This window comes from Lampetra fluviatilis, chromosome 1 (genome assembly GCF_964198595.1).
Source record: "Lampetra fluviatilis chromosome 1, kcLamFluv1.1, whole genome shotgun sequence".
NCBI lineage: Eukaryota > Metazoa > Chordata > Hyperoartia > Petromyzontiformes > Petromyzontidae > Lampetra > Lampetra fluviatilis.
In genome coordinates this window covers 749,156-771,070 of record NC_136275.1, presented here as the reverse complement: position 1 = coordinate 771,070, position 21,915 = coordinate 749,156, and the positions used below count along the sequence as shown (strand labels likewise).

Here is a 21,915-nt window from a genome sequence, read left to right as displayed (position 1 = left end):
CCAATGTGCTCTCCTTTGCTTTCTGCTTTCTATTCGGCTCTCGGGACAAGCGTCAGCAATCGTGGAGAGGAGCTGCTGTGGAGCAGCCGCAAAAGGCAAGAGAGGAGGGCGACAGGGCGATGGAGGTTGAGCCGAAGGCTTCACCAAAGGCCTCTCCGAAGGCCTCTCCCGGGTCCGGGAGGGCGCGGCGCCGCAGCAGACGGCGCTCCACGGAGGCCGAGCCGCCGGTGTCCTCATCGTCTGACGAAGACGCTCTGGACGTCTCCCGGCGAACGGAGTCTCCTAGGCAGCGGCGAAGAAGCAACCTTCAGAGATCGGGCTCGATGGACAGCGAGCTCGGCACTTTGGCCGGCCACGCGGCACAGGGAATCAAGAAGTCCATGTCAATGGAGCTGAGCCGAGGAAGAAGTCGGAGCCCGGGCCAAACGGGAGGAATCCACGACGACCCGGCGCGCAGGAAACCGGGAGCGATGACCCCTGTCGCAGCCGCCGAAGATTTCTCCCAGCGGCTCGAAGTGATCCGTCAGAGGCTGCTGGGTGGCGACCCGATCGAAAGCAAGCTCATTGAGTTGCGTGACCCCCGACAGGTGCACCCCGATGCCATTTCCAGACCTTGGAGTGACAAAATCCGGACCTCGTCCCTGCCACCGAGGCCAGACAGGACCAGCGAGTTGGCCCAGAGAAAGCAGGCACCTGAACCAACGGAGACGGCTGAAATGGGCAAAATGCAAAGGAACGTTCCATTTGCCAAATTGGCGGAGGCCCCGCCAGCGCCGACCTTTGGTGTTTTACATCCGTCCACCAGGAGTGCGGCAGAACCGTCTCAAGCGCACGCTCCGATATCATCACAAATCCGCAAATCGCCCACGCTGCCTTTAAAAGCGCAGGTCCCCGTCATCGGTCAGCTTAAACAGATCCCTCCGCACGTCGCATCGGTGAAGGCTCAGAGATTCCCAGTGGTACCTGTGCAGCAGCAAGGTCCTTTCTCTGCCCAAGGTGGAATGCAAAGGCATTCGTCCACTGAAGGAATGAGGTCGTTGCCATTGGGAACCGAACCTCCGCGCTTTGCTCGATTTTCAACTAGAAACAGAACCCCCTCGGCGCCGACACTCAGGGGTGAGAGGGCCGCGCTGGGGCAATATTCAGTCTCCGGTGATAAGATAAACGAGATCAAAAACATTGCTTCCGAAGCCATATTTGAGGCCAAGTTTAAAAAGAAGCACGAGTCGTCCATACACCGAGTGTTCCCGTTTCTAAACAAGGCAAGGTCCGAAGAGCAGGTGCTGAGGCCTGCATGGGCCGACGAGGAGGAGGTGTACAGGCCGAGGCAAGTCAACGCTCCCGTACTCATTGCCGTCGATCCTCACGGGGCGGTAAAGAAAAAGGTGAAGGATGAGCTGGAGACCATGGCAGAAAAGTCAGAATCTGAATCAACGGAACCCCCTCAAAAGCAGGACAGGGACAAGGGCATCATTCGCAGACTGTCGCAGAAGCTCAAACGACCATCCTCCTCGGAGAAAATGTCTCAACTTGCAGATGAAGGTGAGAAAGAACAGGGCGATGGAAAGGACGATGGGGATGAAAAACAGAGGGTGGGAGGTGTTTCAAAAATGTTTTCGATTGCGCGGTGGCAGAGCAGCTCCAAAGAAAACGTAACGGGGGACCCTGCCGCCAACCTGAGGGCCGATTTCGATGCCTTAAAGAAAAAATCTGCACAAGAGCTTCCAGGAGCAAAGATGCCCACAGAAGTTGTCCGGGATCAGCTTGCCCCCGAAAAGCCCAAGCGATCGTTTGCAACGGCGATGACCTTTTCCGAAATTGACACAAGGGCGGGACTTGGGCCATTGGCTGTCCACACGGTAAAGCAAAGCCACCCCGCTTCTGGAAATGTTCCGCAAAACGTTGACATGGAGATGAAGCCCAAGCAGGTGGAGCAGATACCCGATCTTCCTCTACATTTTAAACAGAAGCATTCTGAACAAAAGCAGCCATGGCTCGGTGAGCGCTCAGAAATAGAGGACAAGTCAGGTAGCCCTTCCAAAATGTTTTCTGTGACATTGGTGCCCGAGGGCCTACGTGAGAAGCCCAGTCACACAGTTGGCATTGCGGGTGGTGCCATTTCAGAGAAGAAATTAGATTCTCAAGAGCATCCAGAAGTGTCTGCCAGTGAACAAACTTCCATTGCACAAATCCCATCAAACAAAACGGAGAAATCCAGTAAGGATGCAGAAATGGTGAGAGAGCTGGGAGCGGAAGGTGACTTAAAGGAAGAAAATAAATCAAGTGGCATAGCCAAGAAACTCTCTGATGCTTTGAAGAAGACCGGGCTCTCAGAGCTCGGCCGAGGGAAAGGGAAAAAAGACATGTCAGAAGAGCAGTTGCAGCAGATTTCGGAGAAAGATTCCAAACAGAAGCACGCTGCTCCCAAAAAAACTGGCAAGGAGCCCGACAGCTCAGAAGTTTCTCGGGAGAGGTCAACAAAAATGTCTGCCGAGGCCCTGCAGGAGCAACTGCCGCCTGAAGTAAAGGGATTCGTTTCTGCGGAGAAGATGACCGCTGATAAAGGCACGAAGGACGATGGAGATAAACGTAAGTCCGGCGGTATTCTCAAGCGGCTTTCCATTGCATTGAAGCCGGATAGCCTCAGAGACGACGGTCACGGAAGAGGAAAGGAAGTGAAGCCGCACGATGAGCTGGTCTTCAAGGAGACCAAGCAGAGTCAGTCTTCTGCTGCAAAATTACCAGATGTGAAGAAACATGCGCGCGACGATGGGAGAGCTTCTGAGGGAAAGCCAGCACGAGAGGCCTCGCTGGGATCCGAGTCGGAGGATCACGTCAAGGAAAAGAAGTCTGGTGGCATCATGAAAAGACTCTCTGTCAAACTGAAGAAAGATACTGCCAAGGAAGTCGCTGGAGGTCCAGCAAAGGAGTCGGCCCAGTCCCTAGAGTTAAAGCCGAGCCACCCTCTAGGCCACGGGCACGCTCACTCAACCCCAACCTACGTTCAGGAACAACAACCAAGCAGATTTGAGTACAGATTAGTAGCAGAGGCCATAGAAGATGCTCTGGAGCAGAAGGAGGCTCAGAAGGCACAAGAATCGGCATCTGCTGACCAGGCGTTAGCGGAAGACGGTAGGAAGAGTGAGGAAAAGGATAAGAAGGCCCCGGGCGGCCTAGCCAAACTATTCTTCGTCAAACTGAAGTCCGACAGTCACAAGGAGGACGGCCATGAAAGTGAAAAGGAGAGGAAGCCACATTTTGAACCTTCAGCTCGCGAAGCCGCCGCAAAAATATCGCCAGATACAAAAGAATATTTGCACAGCCATAAGAGTACTCCTCAAGCAAAAGGACATTCTGAGCCTTCAGCAGGATTAGAGTCAGAAAGCCATGGCAAGGACAAGAAGGAACCTGGCAGCATCCTAAAGAGATTCACGGTCAGCCTTAAGAAAGATGCTCCCAACGAAGGGGTCCACGAACAACAATGTGAAGAGAAAATAGAAGCCCCTTCTCAAGAGTTAACACCGAGCCGACCCTCAGCGCAGCCTCATCTGAAAACCGCCAAGTCGCACGACGCGCCTAAAGGCTCGGGAAAATCTGAGCAAAAAAACAAACATGAGTCGTCAGAGGAACCAGGCTCCACGGAATCTCCTCAAGAACAGAAACTGCTTCTCAAAGGAAAACAGTTGACTGCTGCTGAAAGAACACTTGCGGAAGATAGTAAGAGGAGAGAAGACATTGATAAGATGCCCAGCAGTTTAGCCAGACTCTTTTCTGTCACGCTGAAGCCAGATGGTCCTGAAGAGGACCATCACGGGCAAAGAAGGGAAGAAAAGCCGCAGGATGAACCGATCTGTCACAGGCCAGCTCATGAGACCGACACCAAAATGGCAGCAGATTCGAAGGGGCGCGTGCACGGTGATACGAGCGCTTCGGAACAAAGCCCAGTGCACGAGCCCTCGCTGGGCTCAGAGTCTATGGGGTCTGAAGAACAGAAATCAAGCGGCAGCGGTGGTGGCATCATAAAAAAATTCTCTGTCATGCTGAAGAAAGACAGTCCCAAAGACCTGGCCCATCATCACTCAAGGGAGGTGAAACCAGATGCTGAGACTGCCCAACCCCCGGGGTTAAAGCCGAGCCACCCTCTAGGCCACGGGCACGCTCACTCAACCCCAACCTATGTTCAAGAACAGCAGCCAAGCAGATTTGAGTACAGATTAGTAGCAGAGGTCATAGAAGATGCTCTGGAGCAGAAGGAGGCTCAGAAGGCACAAGAATCGGCATCTGCTGACCAGGCACTTGTGGAAGACGGCAGGAGTGAGGAAAAGGAAAAGAAGGCTCCGGGTGGCCTAGCAAAACTATTCTCCGTCAAACTAAAATCTGACAGTCACAAGGAGGATGGCCATGAAAGAGAAAAGGAGGGGAAGCCAGAGAAACCGGTGCCTCCATCAAAGTCAGAACATGAAAAACATCCAGCTCATGCTGCTTGTGCTGCCACGATCGTGGCATTGGATGCAAAACAAAGTGCACCCGAGACCACAGACGCCAGTGATGGAAAACCAGTAGCCGATTTCTCGGTGGGATCTGAGCTCACAGATTGTGAGGATCATGGCAAGGAGAAGAAATCCACCAGTATCATCAAAATGTTTTCTGTCACTCTGAAAAAGGACAGTCCCAAAGAGGAAGACCAAACGGACAGCGCCGTGGAACTTAGGGAAGAAGAGGCTGAATCGACGACCCCTTCAATTACTGGAGAAAAAGAGGCTCAAGAGACCCGTGATGAAAAATGTAAACTAATGTTCCCATCAGGATCGAGGGGTGTAGGAGGAGCCGTGGAAACACAGCAGCTGCCTCACAAAAAAAAGAAACTGGATGTTGCAGAAGTGATGTTGGCGGAAGAAGGAAAGATAGTTGAAGTTATGGATGAAAAGAAGCCAAGCAGCATAGTCCAAATGATTGCTGTGAAATTAAAGTTGGACCGTCCACAGCAGGACATCCACGAACAAGTAGAGGGAGAGAAGCCATGCGATGAATCGGACAATCAGCAGGCGATGAAATCGAGGCAACCTGCTCATGGAGTATCCGCAGAAACCCCATTGGTAACTAAAATAATCATCGTGAAGGATTCAGATAAAGTCGATGATAACGCAATGCGGGAACCGTCGCTGGCATCCGACTCCCCTGGCAGTGAGGGGCAGTGCAAGGAGAAAAATAAATCCAGCGGCATCATGAAAAAAATGTCTCTCTCGGTGAACAAGGAGAGCCCTAAAGAGATCAGCGGAGAGAAGGAGACGGAAAGTAAACCGCACGAGGAATCTGTCACCACTCACAATGTAACACAAGGCCCGAGACGATCGGAAATATTGGGAACGCCTCAAGAAAAATTTAAAATCGAGCCCCAGCGCTCAGGTGGGACGAGCGAGCATCAGATACCTCACACAGAAGGAAAGATAGAGGAAGTCAAAGAAAAGAAGAAGCCAATTAGCCTGACCAAGCGCCTCTCAGCTGTTTTGAAACCGGTCAGTCACGTAGAGGACAGCCACGGGAAAGGAAAGGACGAGGAGCCACGGGGCGAGCCTGTATCTCAGGAGCCCGTGAAAGGCGGTCAACCTTCGCCTCACGTCGCTGCCACAAAAATTCCAGTGGATCTAAGCGAACTTGTGGCGGGAGACGCGTTTGCACGTGAGCCTGTGCCGAACGTGGATTGGCAAGAGTCGAAGGGTCATAGTAAGGAGAAAAAGCACAGCAGCAGCATCATCGACCGGATCTCTGGAAAATTTAAGAAGGACAACCTGAAAGAGAAGATAACGCATGGAGAAGAAGAGAGGGCCAGTGAAAGTGATATGGAACACGCTATAATTGTAGAGTCAAAGCAAAGCCATCCAGTTGAACACATCAGTAAGCTGGAGGAAAAGGGAATGCTCGAACCGATAGAAACATTTCAATCGGCAACCGCTGTCCTGGATCACGATGTTGGGAAAAACAAGCCATTGACCATCGCTGAGAGATTTTCGATCTCGTCGAAAGTCGGTTCAAGAGAGAGAGCCGGTCAGGAACAACAAAGTGATGAAAAAGCTAAATTAGAAACTCCCCTTTCTCAGGAGTTAAAGACCCATTCGTCTTGCGAGGCCATGGTGGACATTCCAGATGCTTTTTGGAAAACCCGAGAAGAGGATATGAAGACCTCTGAGAATGCATCAAGCGCGGAGCCGTCGCTCTCCTCAGACTCTCAGAGTCATGGCAAGGAAACCAAGAAATCCAGCAGCATCGTCAAGAGACTGTCTGACGCCCTAAAGAAGGACCACTCAAAGGGGGTCAGTTCTGAAACAGCGAGAGGAGACAAGGAGGATGACAGTGATCTTTCCGAGCGAGAGGTCCACCCACAAATCTCAGACGTGAGAGATAAAGCACGGGAAATACCAACAGCTGAGCGAGCAGAAGCCTCAGAGTCCGAGGGTGCTGTCAAGGAGAAAAAGAAGTCAAGCAACCTCATCAGACGGCTGTCTTCCAGGTTAAAAAAGGACAAGCGAGCACACGAAAACAGTGCATTGTCCGATGATGATCACAAAGATGAGAAAACGTTGTCGTCGAAGCAAGCCCCGGCTGGACCAGAAAACCACGAGGCAGTGCAGCTGCAGCCTTCGGTGGGAGATGTCGACGGGGACCGCTCGTTGCTGTCAAGACGACTCCTTACGGGAGATTCGGGGCCATCTGAAAAAACGTCACCGCAGGTGTCGGCATCTTCAGAGGGTGCACAAACACAGGATTTGCCTCAGAAAGGTGGACGGTCGGATGCTGTTGACAAGATGAGCGCTGCAGGAGTCGGGAAGAGTGAAGAAAAGGAGAAAATGAAGCCAGACAGTCTAACCAAGAGGCTTTCGATTGCGCTGAAAAGAGACAGTCCCAGAGATGTGAGTGTTGAGAAAGAAAAAGGAGAGAAGGGCGGTGCTGAGCAGGGTCAGGTTCAAAGGTTAACCTCAAATGAATTGTCATCCCAGGAGTTGACCCCACAAATCACAGGGGACGTCGAGGAGACACTGAAAGGTGTGGTCATGTCAGAAGGTGAATCGTCCAATGAGCAGCCTCCAGTTGTTTCGGAGTCGGAGAGTCCTGGCAAGGAGAAAAAGAAGTCGGGCAACATCGTAAAGAGATTCTCGGCCAAATTCAAGAGAGACGGCGCCAAAGACAAGGCCAGTTACGCAAAACAACAAGATGAAAGGTTGGATGACACTGACCTCTCAGAAATGGGTAGAGATAAAGCATTGGAAGAAAACAAGCCGTTCCTCGAGAATGTAACTGAAAAAACCATAACATCCCAAGAAAGACTTGAACAGGACATTTCCATAGCCTTTGTATCCTCCGAGCCGATACAGGAGCAGCGTCTGCCTCTCATCGAGAAAGGATTTGCATCCGCCAAAAAGGACTTGGCTGAACGTCTGCAGCAAGGAATAAAGTCTGGCGGTGTTGTTGAGAGCCCTGTTGTGTCCACCGAGGATGGTTCTGAACTGGCCAGTCAGGCACAAGGAAAGGAAAACGCAGGAAGTGAAGTGGAGAGTAAAAGGCAGGCCCTGTTCCAGGAGATCGAACCACGGGCGCCCTCACCCACTTTCGTTGCTGCAGAGTCGTCTTCCACAGTTATACAGCGGCAAGAAGGGAAAGCTCATGAACGCGCTCATGATAAAGCCGTCTCGCCGCCCGGGTTGAGAGCAGAACAACTGTCGACACACGAAGCTGCCGCGGCAGATCTGAAAGATGACGTTAAAATGAGCGCCGAATCAAGTGCTAAAATATCCACTCCTGAGCCAGCGCAGGAATCGCAATCCACAGACACAGAGGGATACGTGAAAGAGAAACATAAACCAACCAGCCTTGTTAAAAGACTCTCTCAGGTAATTAAGAAAGACAAAGATGTAAATCTAGAGATAGAAGGGAAAACGAGTGATACAGGAGAATCTCCGAAAGTCTCTCTTAATAAGGAAAAATCCAGAGGGACTTCTCTGTCAAACATCGCCACAAATCTGCCTGCAGCTCAGAAAGGCAGTATGGGTGACCTTGAAAGAAAATCATCGCAAGGGACCTCAGCAGCAGCAGATGCTGGGCCGGCTCACGACAAGAAAACTCAAAGCCAGAGTGTCGATCAGAAACTGCCGAGGTCAGTGTCTGTGGATCAGATAGCGGAAGGAAATAAGGCGGAGGACAAGGAGAAAAGGAAATCGAGTCTAATGAAGCGACTGTCGTTCCACATGCGTGCGGGCCCTTCAAAGGAGAAATTACTGTCATCCGACACGAAGAAACAAAAGTCTATCGAAGGCGTCGATGCTACACCTGATGAAAAATCTTCGCGAAAATCCTCAATGACATCACTCTCATCGCTCACCAAGGGCCACGACAAGGATTCAAGTTTAGTTCGAAAATTATCCCTCAAGCTTAAGCGGCCACTCTCGGTGGAAAAGCTGGCCAGTGCCGACAAGGAGGGCGACGACAAGAGGAAGTCCGGCGGTCTGGGCCATAAGATTTCCCTTGCGCTAAAGAAGGGCAGTTCAAAAGAAAAATTAAGCCATGAGAAAGACGAGACCATGAAACACGATCATTCCTCCCCAGGAAAATCTCTTCGAAAGAAAATCGGGGCAACCATGTCTGGCTTTTCGATGAAGCTTGCTCGCAGCCGCTCGGAAGAGAAGCTTGCGAAACAGACGGACGTCGATGCCAGCTCCAAGCTTCTCACCTTACCCTCGGAAGCGGCGGGCAAACGGGCAGATGCCACGGAAAAGGAGCAAACTAGTCAGGGCGTAATCAAGCGCTCAAACTCTGAATTTTACCTGCCACAAACACCAAAAGATGCCAGAGATGCAGCCTCAATGCCGCCAGATGAGCGTAGAGTATCTTCTTCAGAGAATAAGGAACAGCCCTCAGAAGGTAGAGTGCCACAACACGGTGGTTTTACTTGTGGGTTGTTCTCATGCGAGTGATACTTCAAGACAATGATCGGCTCGTCTTCTTGGTTTATTTTCTTCCTGCGTAACAGTTTCTCCGCCGTCGTTTCAAACGAAGCTGATAGACGAGCTCATTGTGGACGGACAGCCCATGACCCTGTACTGCCGTCCCGTCGGGAACCCTTCGCCTGACGTCAAATGGTTTAAAGGTACACCGAGCACCGGCACGATTGACAACCCCAAGTGGTAGAAACGTATAACAGGTCGCGCGAGCGACGCGTTCGCTCTGGTGTCACGGTTCAAAAACTGGGGAGCGGCGTCACAGTGGTGAGCGCACTGCACTATGAACCCGGCCACCGGAGTTCGATTACCAGCCACGGCCAAACATCAGTGGCACGTAATATCTGAGCCGGTCCGGCGCTGTTCCTTCACCAAGACGCACTGACGACCGGCGTGGTGAAGTATTGTCAACGAAACCTCCACGATTGACACAGAATTGTGGGGGTGCTTTCATTCGGGTGTGGGTTTTGTGCAAAGAACTGTTATATTATCTAATTATTGAACGTGTAATTTGCTTGTCGTCTGCCTGCCAATTGCAGACAAGAAGCTGCTCGGCTCTGAGAGCAGGGCGAAGGTGACGGTGTCGAGGGAGGGGCAGCACATCCTGTCCGTGGTGAAGGCGGGGAAGAAGGACACGGGGGTGTACGAGTGCAGCGCCACCAACCACCTGGGCTCTGCTGCCACCTCCTGCAAAATAAAGCTTGCACGTATGTGTCACAATAACAACAACAACAACACCTTCTCCAGTGCCGTGACACGGCAAGCAATTACAAGGGCTTGCCGCAGTGTTCCACAACATTCGCTCACGCGCATGTGCACACCGGTGAGTGAACACTGAGTGAACACTGAGTGAACACTGAGTGAACACTGAGTGAACACTGAGGAACACTGAGTGAACACTGAGTGAACACTGAGTGAACACTGAGGAACACTGAGTGAACACTGAGTGAACACTGAGGAACACTGAGGAACACTGAGTGAACACTGAGTGAACACTGAGTGAACAATGAGGAACACTGAGTGAACACTGAGTGAACACTGAGGAACACTGAGTGAACAATGAGAAACACTGAGTGAACACTGAGTGAACACTGAGTGAACACTGAGTGAACACTGAGTGAACACTGAGGAACACTGAGTGAACACTGAGTGAACAATGAGTGAACACTGAATGAACACTGAATGAACACTGAGGAACACTGAGTGAACACTGAGTGAACACTGAGGAACACTGAGTGAACACTGAGGAACACTGAGTGAACACTGAGTGACACTGAGTGAACACTGAGGAACACTGAGTGAACACTGAGTGACACTGAGTGAACACTGAGGAACACTGAGTGAACACTGAGGAACACTGAGTGAACACTGAGTGAACACTGAGGAACACTGAGGAACACTGAATGAACACTGAGGAACACTGAGTGAACACTGAGTGAACACTGAGTGAACACTGGGGAACACTGAGGAACACTGAGTGAACACTGAGTGAACACTGAGGAACACTGAGTGAACACTGAGTGAACACTGAGTGAACACTGAGTGAACACTGAGGAACACTGAATGAACACTGAGGAACACTGAGGAACACTGAGTGAACACTGGGGAACACTGAGGAACACTGAGTGAACACTGAGTGAACAATGAGGAACACTGAGGAACACTGAGTGAACACTGAGTGAACACTGAGTGAACACTGAGTGAACACTGAGGAACACTGAGTGAACACTGAGTGAACACTGAGGAACACTGAGTGAACACTGAGTGAACACTGAGTGAACACTGAGGAACACTGAGGAACACTGAGGAACACTGAGTGAACACTGAGTGAACACTGAGGAACACTGAGGAACAATGAGTGAACACTATGTGAACACTGAGTGAACACTGAGTGAACACTGAGGAACAATGAGTGAACACTGAGGAACACTGAGTGAACACTGAGTGAACACTGAGGAACACTGAGGAACAATGAGTGAACACTATGTGAACACTGAGTGAACACTGAGTGAACACTGAGTGAACACTGAGGAACACTGAGTGAACACTGAGTGAACACTGAGTGAACACTGAGGAACACTGAGGAACACTGAGGAACACTGAGTGAACACTGAGTGAACACTGAGGAACACTGAGGAACACTGAGGAACACTGAGGAACACTGAGGAACACTGAGGAACACTGAGGAACACTGAGTGAACACTGAGGAACACTGAGTGAACACTGAGTGAACACTGAGTGAACACTGAGGAACACTGAGGAACACTGAGGAACACTGAGTGAACACTGAGTGAACACTGAGGAACACTGAGGAACACTGAGGAACACTGAGTGAACACTGAGGAACACTGAGGAACACTGAGGAACACTGAGTGAACACTGAGTGAACACTGAGGAACACTGAGTGAACACTATGTGAACACTGAGTGAACACTGAGTGAACACTGAGGAACACTGAGGAACACTGAGTGAACACTGAGTGAACACTGAGTGAACACTGAGTGAACACTGAGGAACACTGAGTGAACACTGAGGAACACTGAGTGAACACTGAGTGAACACTGAGTGAACACTGAGGAACAATGAGTGAACACTATGTGAACACTGAGTGAACACTGAGGAACACTGAGTGAACACTGAGTGAACACTGAGGAACACTGAGGAACACTGAGGAACACTGAGTGAACACTGAGTGAACACTGAGGAACACTGAGGAACACTGAGGAACACTGAGTGAACACTGAGGAACACTGAGTGAACACTGAGTGAACACTGAGTGAACACTGAGGAACACTGCGCTGTCGACTCACGCAAACGTGGACACCGGTGAGTGAACAGCGAGTGAACGCTGTGTTCCTCGCCGCGTCCGCTCAGCAATATACGCGCGTGGCTCGAGAGGGAAGTGTGTTGTGCGAGGCCTCAGCTCGCCACTACACATCGCTATTTGACATCGCCATTGTGCTTCGTTGGCTAGAAAATGAATTTTTGTGAAATTTCAAAAACAAAAAAAACAGTTCTCAGGCAAGAGCGACGCGCACGACGACCGCACTTTCCATTTTGACTGCAGGTACGGCATTGTGGCAGGTAAAAAAAAAAGACATGGAATTTTACGTATATGTATTTTAAAGATTTCGGCCAGTAAAACCAAAGAAAAAAAGCAATGTCCGAACCCACGTTTTCTCTTCCTAGAAATCCCAGGCCGGCCTGGTCACCCAGAAGTTCCGCAGGTGTACAAGGATGGCGCGCTGGTGGTGTGGAAGGCGTCCGAGTTCGAGGGAACGGCCACGTACACGATGGAGACTAAGAAGAGCGGTGCAAATGCCCACCCTGTCCATTTGATTGCAATACGAAGAATCTTGTGGCGATATTCTTCTCTCTGGCGATCCATATACCATGTATGGAGTGGTCTATGACCATTGGATTATAAATGCACGTTTTCCAAAACCTCGATCATAATTTTTTTTACCTACGTGACTTTACCGAAAAAAAACCTAAGAGTATGGTAGACCGCCAGCGAGATGAATTCCCCGATTGCTTCTCTAGCAATGTATAAGTGTCTGCTCTGTCACCCACGCACAATTCGGAAAGTTTAATTCACTGTGGAGGTGGTGTTGGACCCCGCACAGCGACGCACGTGACGCGCCGTTGTTTTCCCGTTGCTCAGGCGAGGGGATTTGGTCGTTGGTCGCGGCCGGGATCAAGGACCCGTACTACAACGTGATGCACCTGGTCCCTGGCGGCGTTTACAAGTTCCGCGTGTCGTGCGTGAGCAAGGCCGGACAGAGCCCGCCGAGCCTGTCTTCGGACAAGATCGCCATCCCAGGTCATCTCCTCACAGGGCACGAGCCCACGGGTCACACTCCGACCTTAACCCATTGTTCACTGATAATGCGCACAGCTGTGGCAGGTGCACCTACGCGTGCCAATAACCTTTGTCGATCCACTGTTGGATGAGGACCACCCCACGGCCGTGTCGGTTGAGGGGGTTGTTTCATCTTATTTCACCATGGCGAGCGGTGCGGGTTGGTGAGGGATGGCAGCACAGAATTAGAGTCCAACATTGCCACTTGCTGTGCTGCCCTCGGCTGCCCACAATGCCAGCTTGCAGCATGAGCAGCAGCAGCAGCAGCAGCCCAAAACAAACCTCACACGTCACCGCGCGTGTTGTTGAAGTCTCACAAGATGGCTTCTCGTGTTTCTCTTGAAGTAGCGGCACCTGAGAAGGTCGTGGACAAGAAGCGGGGAAGCCAATTGAGTCTGGACAAAGGCTCCGCCTCCGGCAAACCGGGTGTGCTGCAGAAGCCTTACACCTTCCTGGAGGAGAGGGCCAGGTGAGTGTCTGCAGAGCCAACACATTACCTTTGCAGTGAGGTGCCTGTAGGAAGCCGGTACGGCAAGCAGCCACACGTGCGGCATTTCACGGGACACTCCTGTACTTTAAAAAAAAAATCCGAAACAAACAAAGGGAATTTGCCAAAACGTCCCAACATGACATATTCCTGACAGTGAATCTTGATTATTTTTCATTGATCAATTATTGATTTCACGGTCTGAATGTAGCAAATGTTAAAACTTACCCACACATTACTGAATTGGAATCTACACAGCAATCACCCTGTCAAAATGTTGACAGGAAAAAGAATCACGAATCTCAGTGAGACTTTCCTGGGTTAAACAAATGTAATAATAGTTTATCACTTGTTATTAAAACAAGGTGATCGAACTTCCAATCCTCTTTGTCTAGCCCTGTAACGATTCACTCTCCCGGCGACTCGATGAATTGTCACGATTCAGGGTCGCGCTTCGAGTCTCCTCCGTCTCGTCTTTACGTCCCGGTTTATTATCGCTTCTTTGCTTTCGGTGCCATTTGTACTGCAATAGCCCCAACGTAGCACCAGCATGGCATTTCCATTCACAAACAATAAAGAATCAGTTTTTATGCACGAATTTCTACGCACACATCGCGAGTGTAAGAACCAGCACTGTGCTGCGTTGCGAAGGGGCCGCTTTGGAGTGATTCGCGAGTGCAAGGAGAACGGCACGGGTCGGGTGTTCACCGCCAAGATCGTGCCGTACGAGGTGGACAGCAAGCCGAGGGTGCTGCGCGAGTACGACGTCCTGCGCACGCTGCAGCACCCGGGCGTCATGTCACTGCACGAGGCCTACGTCACGCCGCGCTACCTGGTGCTCATCACCGAGCGCTGCGGGGGCAAGGAGATTCTGTTCAAGCTCATCGACAGGTTCGTTGCAAGCTTACGCGTACGGCCCTACGGACGCGTGAGGGCCTCCCCCACGGCGTGCGGGGTCGTAGGGGCTACTTGACCATAATTGGCCACGCCAGTGAACGCAAATTGGTGCAAGCATGGAGCTGGACATGGGAGCAGAGAAATGCAGCACAGCGTTGACTTGTGGTGCATTGCCGTCTGCTGTTCAAATCGTATCCCTACCAAGCGCTAGAATTGAGTGAGATTAAATATTCATCAAAACCACCGAACGTACGACAGAAAATCACGAATCGTGCTTCTTGCTGAGCCAGGCGTTGGATGGCCTTGGATATTCTGATCTTAATCTGTGCTACATTCACCATTAGCTTGGGCTTGTGGTGTCTGAGACGGCTTGTATGTGATGAGGAGTTGTGCAATTCTCAATTTATCTCGCTCGTATATATTTGTTGTTTTCATTAGTTTATTTGTATTTACTTCATATTTTAGTTTTTTTGTAATTTCTATGTGCTTCCGTGCAAAGCGTCTTCAGATGCTCCTGTATCTGGACGGTTTGTAAATTGACATTAATATTACATTATTCGCTTGTGTGTGTGGGCTTTGTCCATTTGTTTATCTGCACCCATGTGATGCGTTGCAGTTTCATTTTACGGCCGACTGCTTCAGCATGTGAGTAGACCAGCAATGCGTTACCTCCCTCTATTCACTCAGCACCAGATACTCGGAAGAAGAGTTGGTTGGCTACATGATCCAGCTGCTGCAGGCCGTAGACTACCTGCACCGTCGCCTCGTCCTGCACCTGGACATTAAGTCCGAGAACATCCTCATAACTGAGCAAAACCTCGTGAAGCTGGTCGACTTTGGGAGCGCCCACCAGTTCAACCCCAGCGACCCCCAGCCAATCGAGAACACCACCGGCGCTCTCGAGTACTTAGGTGAGAACCCCTTGGCAAGTGACGCCCGGCGCGATGAATGACCTGTGCCGACTTTCCGGGGAACTTTTCGGGTTGGCCCGAGACGTCGACGACAGGGATTTGTGGCCCGTGGCCTAGACGCCGGCTGACTGCCGCCCGCCCGCCCGCCCACCCGCCCACCCTGGAGCGTGATTGATGTGGGGTGCAATTTGAGTGTTTCCTGTGTGGTTGCAAGCAGCCATTTATTTATAAATGGCAGGTCTGGGACAAACGCATCCATTTGGACTTTGCAAAGGGATCTTGAGGACACATATAAAGGTTTCCTGCAGCCTCCATGATTTACAAGAGCTGCACTGCTGCCTTAATTATAAGTAGGTGAACTGGCATCACTGCTGCAGCTGTTAGATCAAACGTCGTAAAACAGAGAGTCTTTCTTATTGCTTTGTTTGGCTTTTGGAATGGTCACACAACGCTTGTTTGTAACCAACTGAACACGATTTGCAAATGAATTGCCACATTACAGAGCATACTTTATTCCACACTCTCACAAGTGACCAAAGGTCGAGGCAGCGAGGCTTGTACTGATCGAGTGCTCGCGCTTACGTGAGAAATTCTGTGCACAAATGTTGAAGGTAAAGGCTACGTTTCGTTCTAAGGCATACCTTCAAGTTTTGCCGTGCCACAAAACAGTTGGGTAAACACAGTCACAGCAGCCGAGTGGGGGTCGCCTTGCAGCTCGCTGTTGTCGTATTCTCGGCACGGCCACGCGTACTGTGTGTGGCCGGCACGACGCCACCTGCCGCTCGTCTGTCTTCACGCCGAGAGCGGAACGCGCACGTTGCCAATCAGAATAATGGGTTACATTAGACGGCGGTGGGGCAGACGCGTGTCTCAGCAGCGAAGGCGCCGCTGTCGTGTCGCTCGTTACTTTTTCACATCGCGGCGAGGTCAGTTTGCGTGGCTGGGGCAACTCTGCACGCAGCACGTGAACCATTTTGGAGCTTGTTTTATCAGTATGTAAAAAAAAAACTTGCGCAAGGTAAAACATCGTGTGGATTATTTTAGATTTACAGTAAAACCTTGGATTGTAAGTAACTTGGTTTGCGAGTGTTTTGCAAGACGAGCAAAATTTGTAAATAAATATGAATTTGATAAACGAGCGAGGTCTTGCAATACGAGTAGTACGTGCATACGCTTTGTCTGCCGAGCGTCACGTGATCACAACGGATATACGAGTGCTTTGATATACGAGTGCTTTGGATTACAAGCACGTTTCCAAAACGAATTATGCTCGCAATCCAAGGTTTTACAGTACTTTACCCGCCGTCTTGAATTTATTTGTTTGATTTGCTCCGCTCCTCACAGCTCCCGAGTTGGTCAAAGGTGACCCAGTGGGACCCACGGCGGACGTGTGGTCAATCGGAGTTCTTGCCTTCATCATGTAAGTCTCGTGTTCCATATTGTGCCACGGCCGACACGTACATCTAAGACAGCCGTCAAAACTAAAATGTACTCAAATTGATTCTCGTGAAACCTGCGGTTTCTGGCTCGCGTGCAGGATGAGCGGAGACTCTCCCTTCCTCGGCGCAAACGATCGCCTGACGGAGGAGAACATCAAGCTGTGCAAGCCTGACGTGAGCAAGTGCTACATCAACGCCTCGCAGACGTCACTCCTGTTCGTCAAGAGGCTCCTCTGCATCTACCCACAGTACGTGCCCCCACAGGCAGTAGAGCATCTGAATCTATCGTTCAATCTATCGGAACGGAATTGGAATTAAAAGGCTATGCGGGAGGGCATGTGGCACAGTTTGGCACCAGCTATCACAGAGTGCGGTCGTGTCACTGCGGTTCTCTGTCGTGAGTATAATGTCTTTAAAAACAGCGGCGCAACGCCTCTCTGAATAAAATTAACGCTGAACCGCCTTCGCGTTCCGAGATGCAGCGTTGAACGTGACACCCACCCTGCAACTTGCAGATAGCTCGGACTGGGAGAGGCTCAATGATGAAACACAAAAGGATATTCAGTATAACTGAACAAGTAGTTATCAATAAGGCCTGCTGCTTTGTGCCTAAACGGCTTTTTTGTCAATCCACTGCCGGGTGAGGGCCTCCCGGTGCGATGTGGTTCATGGGGCTTATTTGATCGTACATCACCACACTGGCTAGCGCAGGCTGGGGAAGACGCGGAGCAAACATATATGGACATCTAGAAGTATGGTACAACAATTAATGTTTTTGCACTGCCTTCTGCCACCGTTACACAGGCCCGTGGCCGTATGAGAGCCTGCATGTGCGTGGAAACAGTCTGCAGGCTCAAACCCCGCTTAAATTTTGAGATGTGAGATCTTGCTGATTTAGTCTTAGGTTTCTTTTGCTTCACAGCATAGGTATGTTGACCACGAGTCCTCCTCTTCTTTGATTTGCGAATAATGAACGTGTTTGCGAGCGAGCGGCTCCGACCCACGTCCACGTGTGCGGTCCCCTCCTTCCGCCCCGTGCCCAGGAGCCGCCCGTCCGTGCAGGAGTGCATCTCCATGCCGTGGCTGCAGGACACGCAGCTCATGAAGGACCGCCGCACCATCCTCTCCTTCCCCACCTGGAAGCTGCAGCAGTACCTGCAGGGGGCCAACCGCCGGCGTCTGGAGGCCGCCACCAGCCACCGAGTTCTGTTGCGCACGGGATCCACCTCCAAGTAGCCGGGGCGAGTGGCACAAATCCTCGAGGCCGCAACAAACCACTGCTGGAATCAAGGCTGAGACGAGCCAAGTCCACGTTGACTCGTCGTTGTTTTGAGTTTTGGAGTGACCAGAAAATCTCGTGCGTTTTTCTTGCGTTCGCCCCAGATTCAAAGTTGAGCTGAAAATGGACAAAAAGTATCGCCATACATTTTCAACTGTAACCATTTTGAAATACAATCTTCGAGTGGTTTCTTTCAATTGATATTGCATTTCGTGATTACTACTGCTGAATAGCTCTGATCAGGCAGCATAAGTTATTTTGAAATGAAAATTAAAGTCGCTCATTAACATTTAAACAACTATCCCCCCTGTATTCATTTAGAATAGGTCAAAAGTAGAAGTACGAGGAGGCACAATGGCGGTGTGCCTTGCTCATTGTGAGATGCAAAGTGGCAGGTATCGGGCGAGAGAGCCACAATTGCCGGTCTCTGAAGCCGCAACTCGAGCCAAATGTTTATAAAACAACAATTTTCCAACTAGAAGGTGTTTACGTTTATTTTGTTTAGACAGGTGAGAACTCAAAAGAGTGATCAGGGTCACCAAAATGACAACAGCAAAACAAACGAAATAAACTACAGTAACGAAGCAGGGTGCGGCATTACATGTCTGGTGCTGTCATCCTGGTTACGCCACTGCTGTATAAGAGGCTTCTGATCTGTCATACACAGGCCAACAGAGGTGATTTATGAAAGAGATGGGAGAAAAAAGCTGCTACCGTTCCTGGCCGTGGCACTTTCTTAAATAAGTTCGATATGCAATAAGGTGCCACTCTCAATTTAAGTTATTTTTAAGATCATGTCTCCCGATTGTATTCATTCTCCTGTTAAACTAAAGCACTGTGCGTTTAATGACAATCCCTCAATATTTACTGGTTGATCAACGGAGTTGTAAAATACATTACAATCAATACTCTAAAGAGTGACAGTGTATGGGGCTTAGATGCAGAGAAGGAGAAAAGGGGATCTTGAGCAACCTGTAAATATTCACGAATAAGGATGACATCCTCAGCTGTTGACTTTACACCAAAAAGGTACAAATTGAGAGCAGGGTGTAATCCCAGAATACTGCAACTTCACTTTTCCATAATGCTTCATGCTAAGTGGCACCCTATTGTTGGGCTGCATTGCCCGGTGGCTGTCATTGTGTGGCGGAGGGTGATCGAGAATGACAGGGTATTGAGGTGTCGTATGAAGTAGCATCGTATCGTGTAACCTGAGTTTTGCTTGATGGCTTCTGCACTACGATGGTATGCATAGTTTATACGAGTTCTTCAAAGGGAGTGATACAAATGTACGCCAATCAAAATGAGCCCCACGTACAAATGTAGCTCTTGCTGCTTTACTGATAATGTAGCGGCAAGGGAAGTCCGCTTCTCAGTGTGTTTGGGTCTTGCATGTCCTTGGTTATGAGTCATGTGCTGGCTGAAACGTTTGTGAAGAACGTCAGGGCTATATTGCAGTTCTTTCATTTCTAAATTGACCAATGTGCTTGGCGTGTGCAGATCAAAGCTTCCCCTCTCAGAACTGTGCAGGAGATGAAATGGGCTGGGGGAAAATACATTTGGCAATAACGTGGATGTGTTCGGTCGCCTTAACAACCCACTCACTACTTTTGTAACTTGTAAGGCTCCTGGGTTTGGAAAACGTGCATTTTCTTGTTGTAAAGGCCAACATTTGCGTTTTATAGTATATATTGAGGCTTAATGAGATTTAGCTAGAACTCTTTATTTTTGACATTTCAAATCTAACCTTTCAAAGCTAGCATGGATTATGTTGGTAATACTTCTGTTCTAAAAATATACACAGCAGCAATGCATGCCCTCCTTCCATTAACAAAGGTATGTTTGACAGAATGATTTGTAGTAACTTGGATGAATATTTAATTTACTTGGATCGTTCACGTGACATAGAAAGTAAATGTTGCAAATCCATTTAACTTTCACTTGTGAATGTCTTTGTATGTATTAGCATAGCTAGCGTGAGTCTTTAACACGTGGGAAATGTGTGACCGTTTGGGACAATGACAAAAGCAGATGTGAACATTCAGTAAAATATGCAAACGAGAAAGAGAAAAACTTGGCATCATTTACAGAATCCATCAGTCTACCAGTTCTACAGTGTATGACAAATTAAATGTACATTGTTAACCAGACATCAAGTTGTCTTTCATTTAGCTCACTATAGCAATTAAGTAATTATGTACAGCCCTTTGTCAATCCACTGCTGGATGAAGGCTTCCTTTTTTGCCGTGTTGAAGAGGTGAATGATATCTAAACCGGTGCTGCTCCCACCGCTTCACAAAATGATGTTAGCCGTGGCTGGGAATCTAACTCGGGTCATCGCCTTCATAGGGAAATGCGCTAACCACTGCATCACCTCTCCCCCTTAGCTCACTGTGAACATTCTTGCTGGTTCTATGTTGACAAATTGAGGCATGATGAGCCTGGAATTGTTTATTATTCAGCAATAGAGATTACAACAACAAAAAAGCTTTCCCTGAACAAGTGACAGTCAACATGACAAGAACGAAGCAGACATGGAACCCCCTTAACAATTACCGATTGAATCGTTTGAACACTGATGGTTTTGAATTTCGAGCTAGCTTAATGTTTGTCACGCTACCCTACTGTGGTTATTTTGAGCTGCGGGAGCTGCCATGCCTCTACAAGGCAAAGGGAAGAGTGCTCGGGCGGCTGCTGGCAGCTGACTGTGCACTTCTGCTTGCGAGGCAGAGTTGAGCATTGCTGTGTGCACAATATAGCAGGGGCACCTCATTCTGTCCATTGGGTTACAATTTGAATTTTCAACGCACGCTGTGTAGGTGTTTGGGATTTATTTTTCATTCTACCCACCTGCAATCGATTTATCGATGGAATCACAACACTGGTTTCCTATTTCAGAATTCGGCCATCAAGTGCCTTCAGACGAGAGGCCTATGAAGAGGACGCGCACGTGAATATGCTTCAGAATGTTAAGGGAGGCAGCAAAACGGGGTTGGAGTGGGGCCTGCAACTGCAAAAAATAGTCACGACTCGCTAGGCAAGGATCTGCCTGATAAGGCGTCGACTGATGCTTGTTTATTCATAGTACGAGTTAATTTGTCGCAGAAAGGGAATATATATAATAAAAAAAGAACTTGTCTGTGGAAATGTTTCGTTCATAAAATTAGAATTTGGGTAAGGAAAATCCAGTGTAACCAACAGTGAAGCTTATTCACTCAGAAATCCTTTGTAATCCCATTACAGTACACATGAAATTGATCAATATTGTACTGGAATTGATTTTGGGCCCACGTGTGAAAGGATCTGAAAATAAGGAAACTCGGATGCATTATCAACCACTGCACCTGTTCACGGATTGGATTTATTCCATGGAAAAGTAATACAATAATTCATCATGTTTATTCCAGGAGAATGATGTCACTCTTTCCAAGTAAATGGTATTCTGCCTCCGAGGGGCAGGGCAGTGAGTTGGCTTACTAAAGTGTGGCGGTTTTTGTGAACTAAACATTATTTTATGAAACTGTTAAATTAAATGTAACATAACAACACATTATAACAGCACCTTCACATATGGAGAGTGGTTATATTCAAGGATATTCCACAACAGATGGCGCATGAGCCAACCACTCACAAGAAGTGGCTATTTCTTCCAGTATTTGAGGTACAACAGCACCAGCAGGGTCGACCCCACCTTAGCTGAGGGGTTTTTTCTCCCCCAAGACCCCACAGAAATGCTCAGAAAGCCTGCGAACTTAGTCTTGGTGATCGGAGATCGGATTACCATTCTTTCCCTTAAGGATGGTGATCGGTGTTGTGCCGCAAGTTACTTTTTTGATGGTGTTAATAAGTGATTTGTTATAGCGTACTACTGAAGCAGTTTCCATTTCCTTAGCAATTTGCGACCACCACTCATCCTTGAAGCACCACGCGGCTCTCTGAACCTATGAGCGAAGGCTAATGGTAAGCCTCCTCGTTCTTGGACATAGGATGTTGTAGACCGTGGGAGTGGGCCTGCCACTTTCAAATAGCCGGAACACCTCCTCCGTTAGC

At 49.3% G+C, this 21,915-nt stretch overlaps 1 protein-coding gene across 1 annotated transcript in view; it reads left to right on the top strand.

The window, feature by feature from the left end:
• The window catches only part of LOC144933715 (uncharacterized), a 55,613-nt gene extending 34,821 nt beyond the window's left edge, over positions 1–20,792 (top strand). Inside the window, exons 27-37 of the mRNA XM_078858784.1 lie at positions 51–8,913; positions 9,023–9,139; positions 9,530–9,697; positions 12,180–12,302; positions 12,655–12,813; positions 13,198–13,321; positions 13,991–14,230; positions 14,924–15,147; positions 16,492–16,567; positions 16,685–16,834; positions 17,630–20,792. Coding sequence (XP_078714910.1) covers positions 51–8,913; positions 9,023–9,139; positions 9,530–9,697; positions 12,180–12,302; positions 12,655–12,813; positions 13,198–13,321; positions 13,991–14,230; positions 14,924–15,147; positions 16,492–16,567; positions 16,685–16,834; positions 17,630–17,822 — 10,437 coding nt within the window. The 3' untranslated portion in view covers positions 17,823–20,792. The remainder of the gene's footprint in view (positions 1–50; positions 8,914–9,022; positions 9,140–9,529; positions 9,698–12,179; positions 12,303–12,654; positions 12,814–13,197; positions 13,322–13,990; positions 14,231–14,923; positions 15,148–16,491; positions 16,568–16,684; positions 16,835–17,629) is intronic.
• The last annotated feature ends 1,123 nt before the right edge of the window (positions 20,793–21,915 follow it).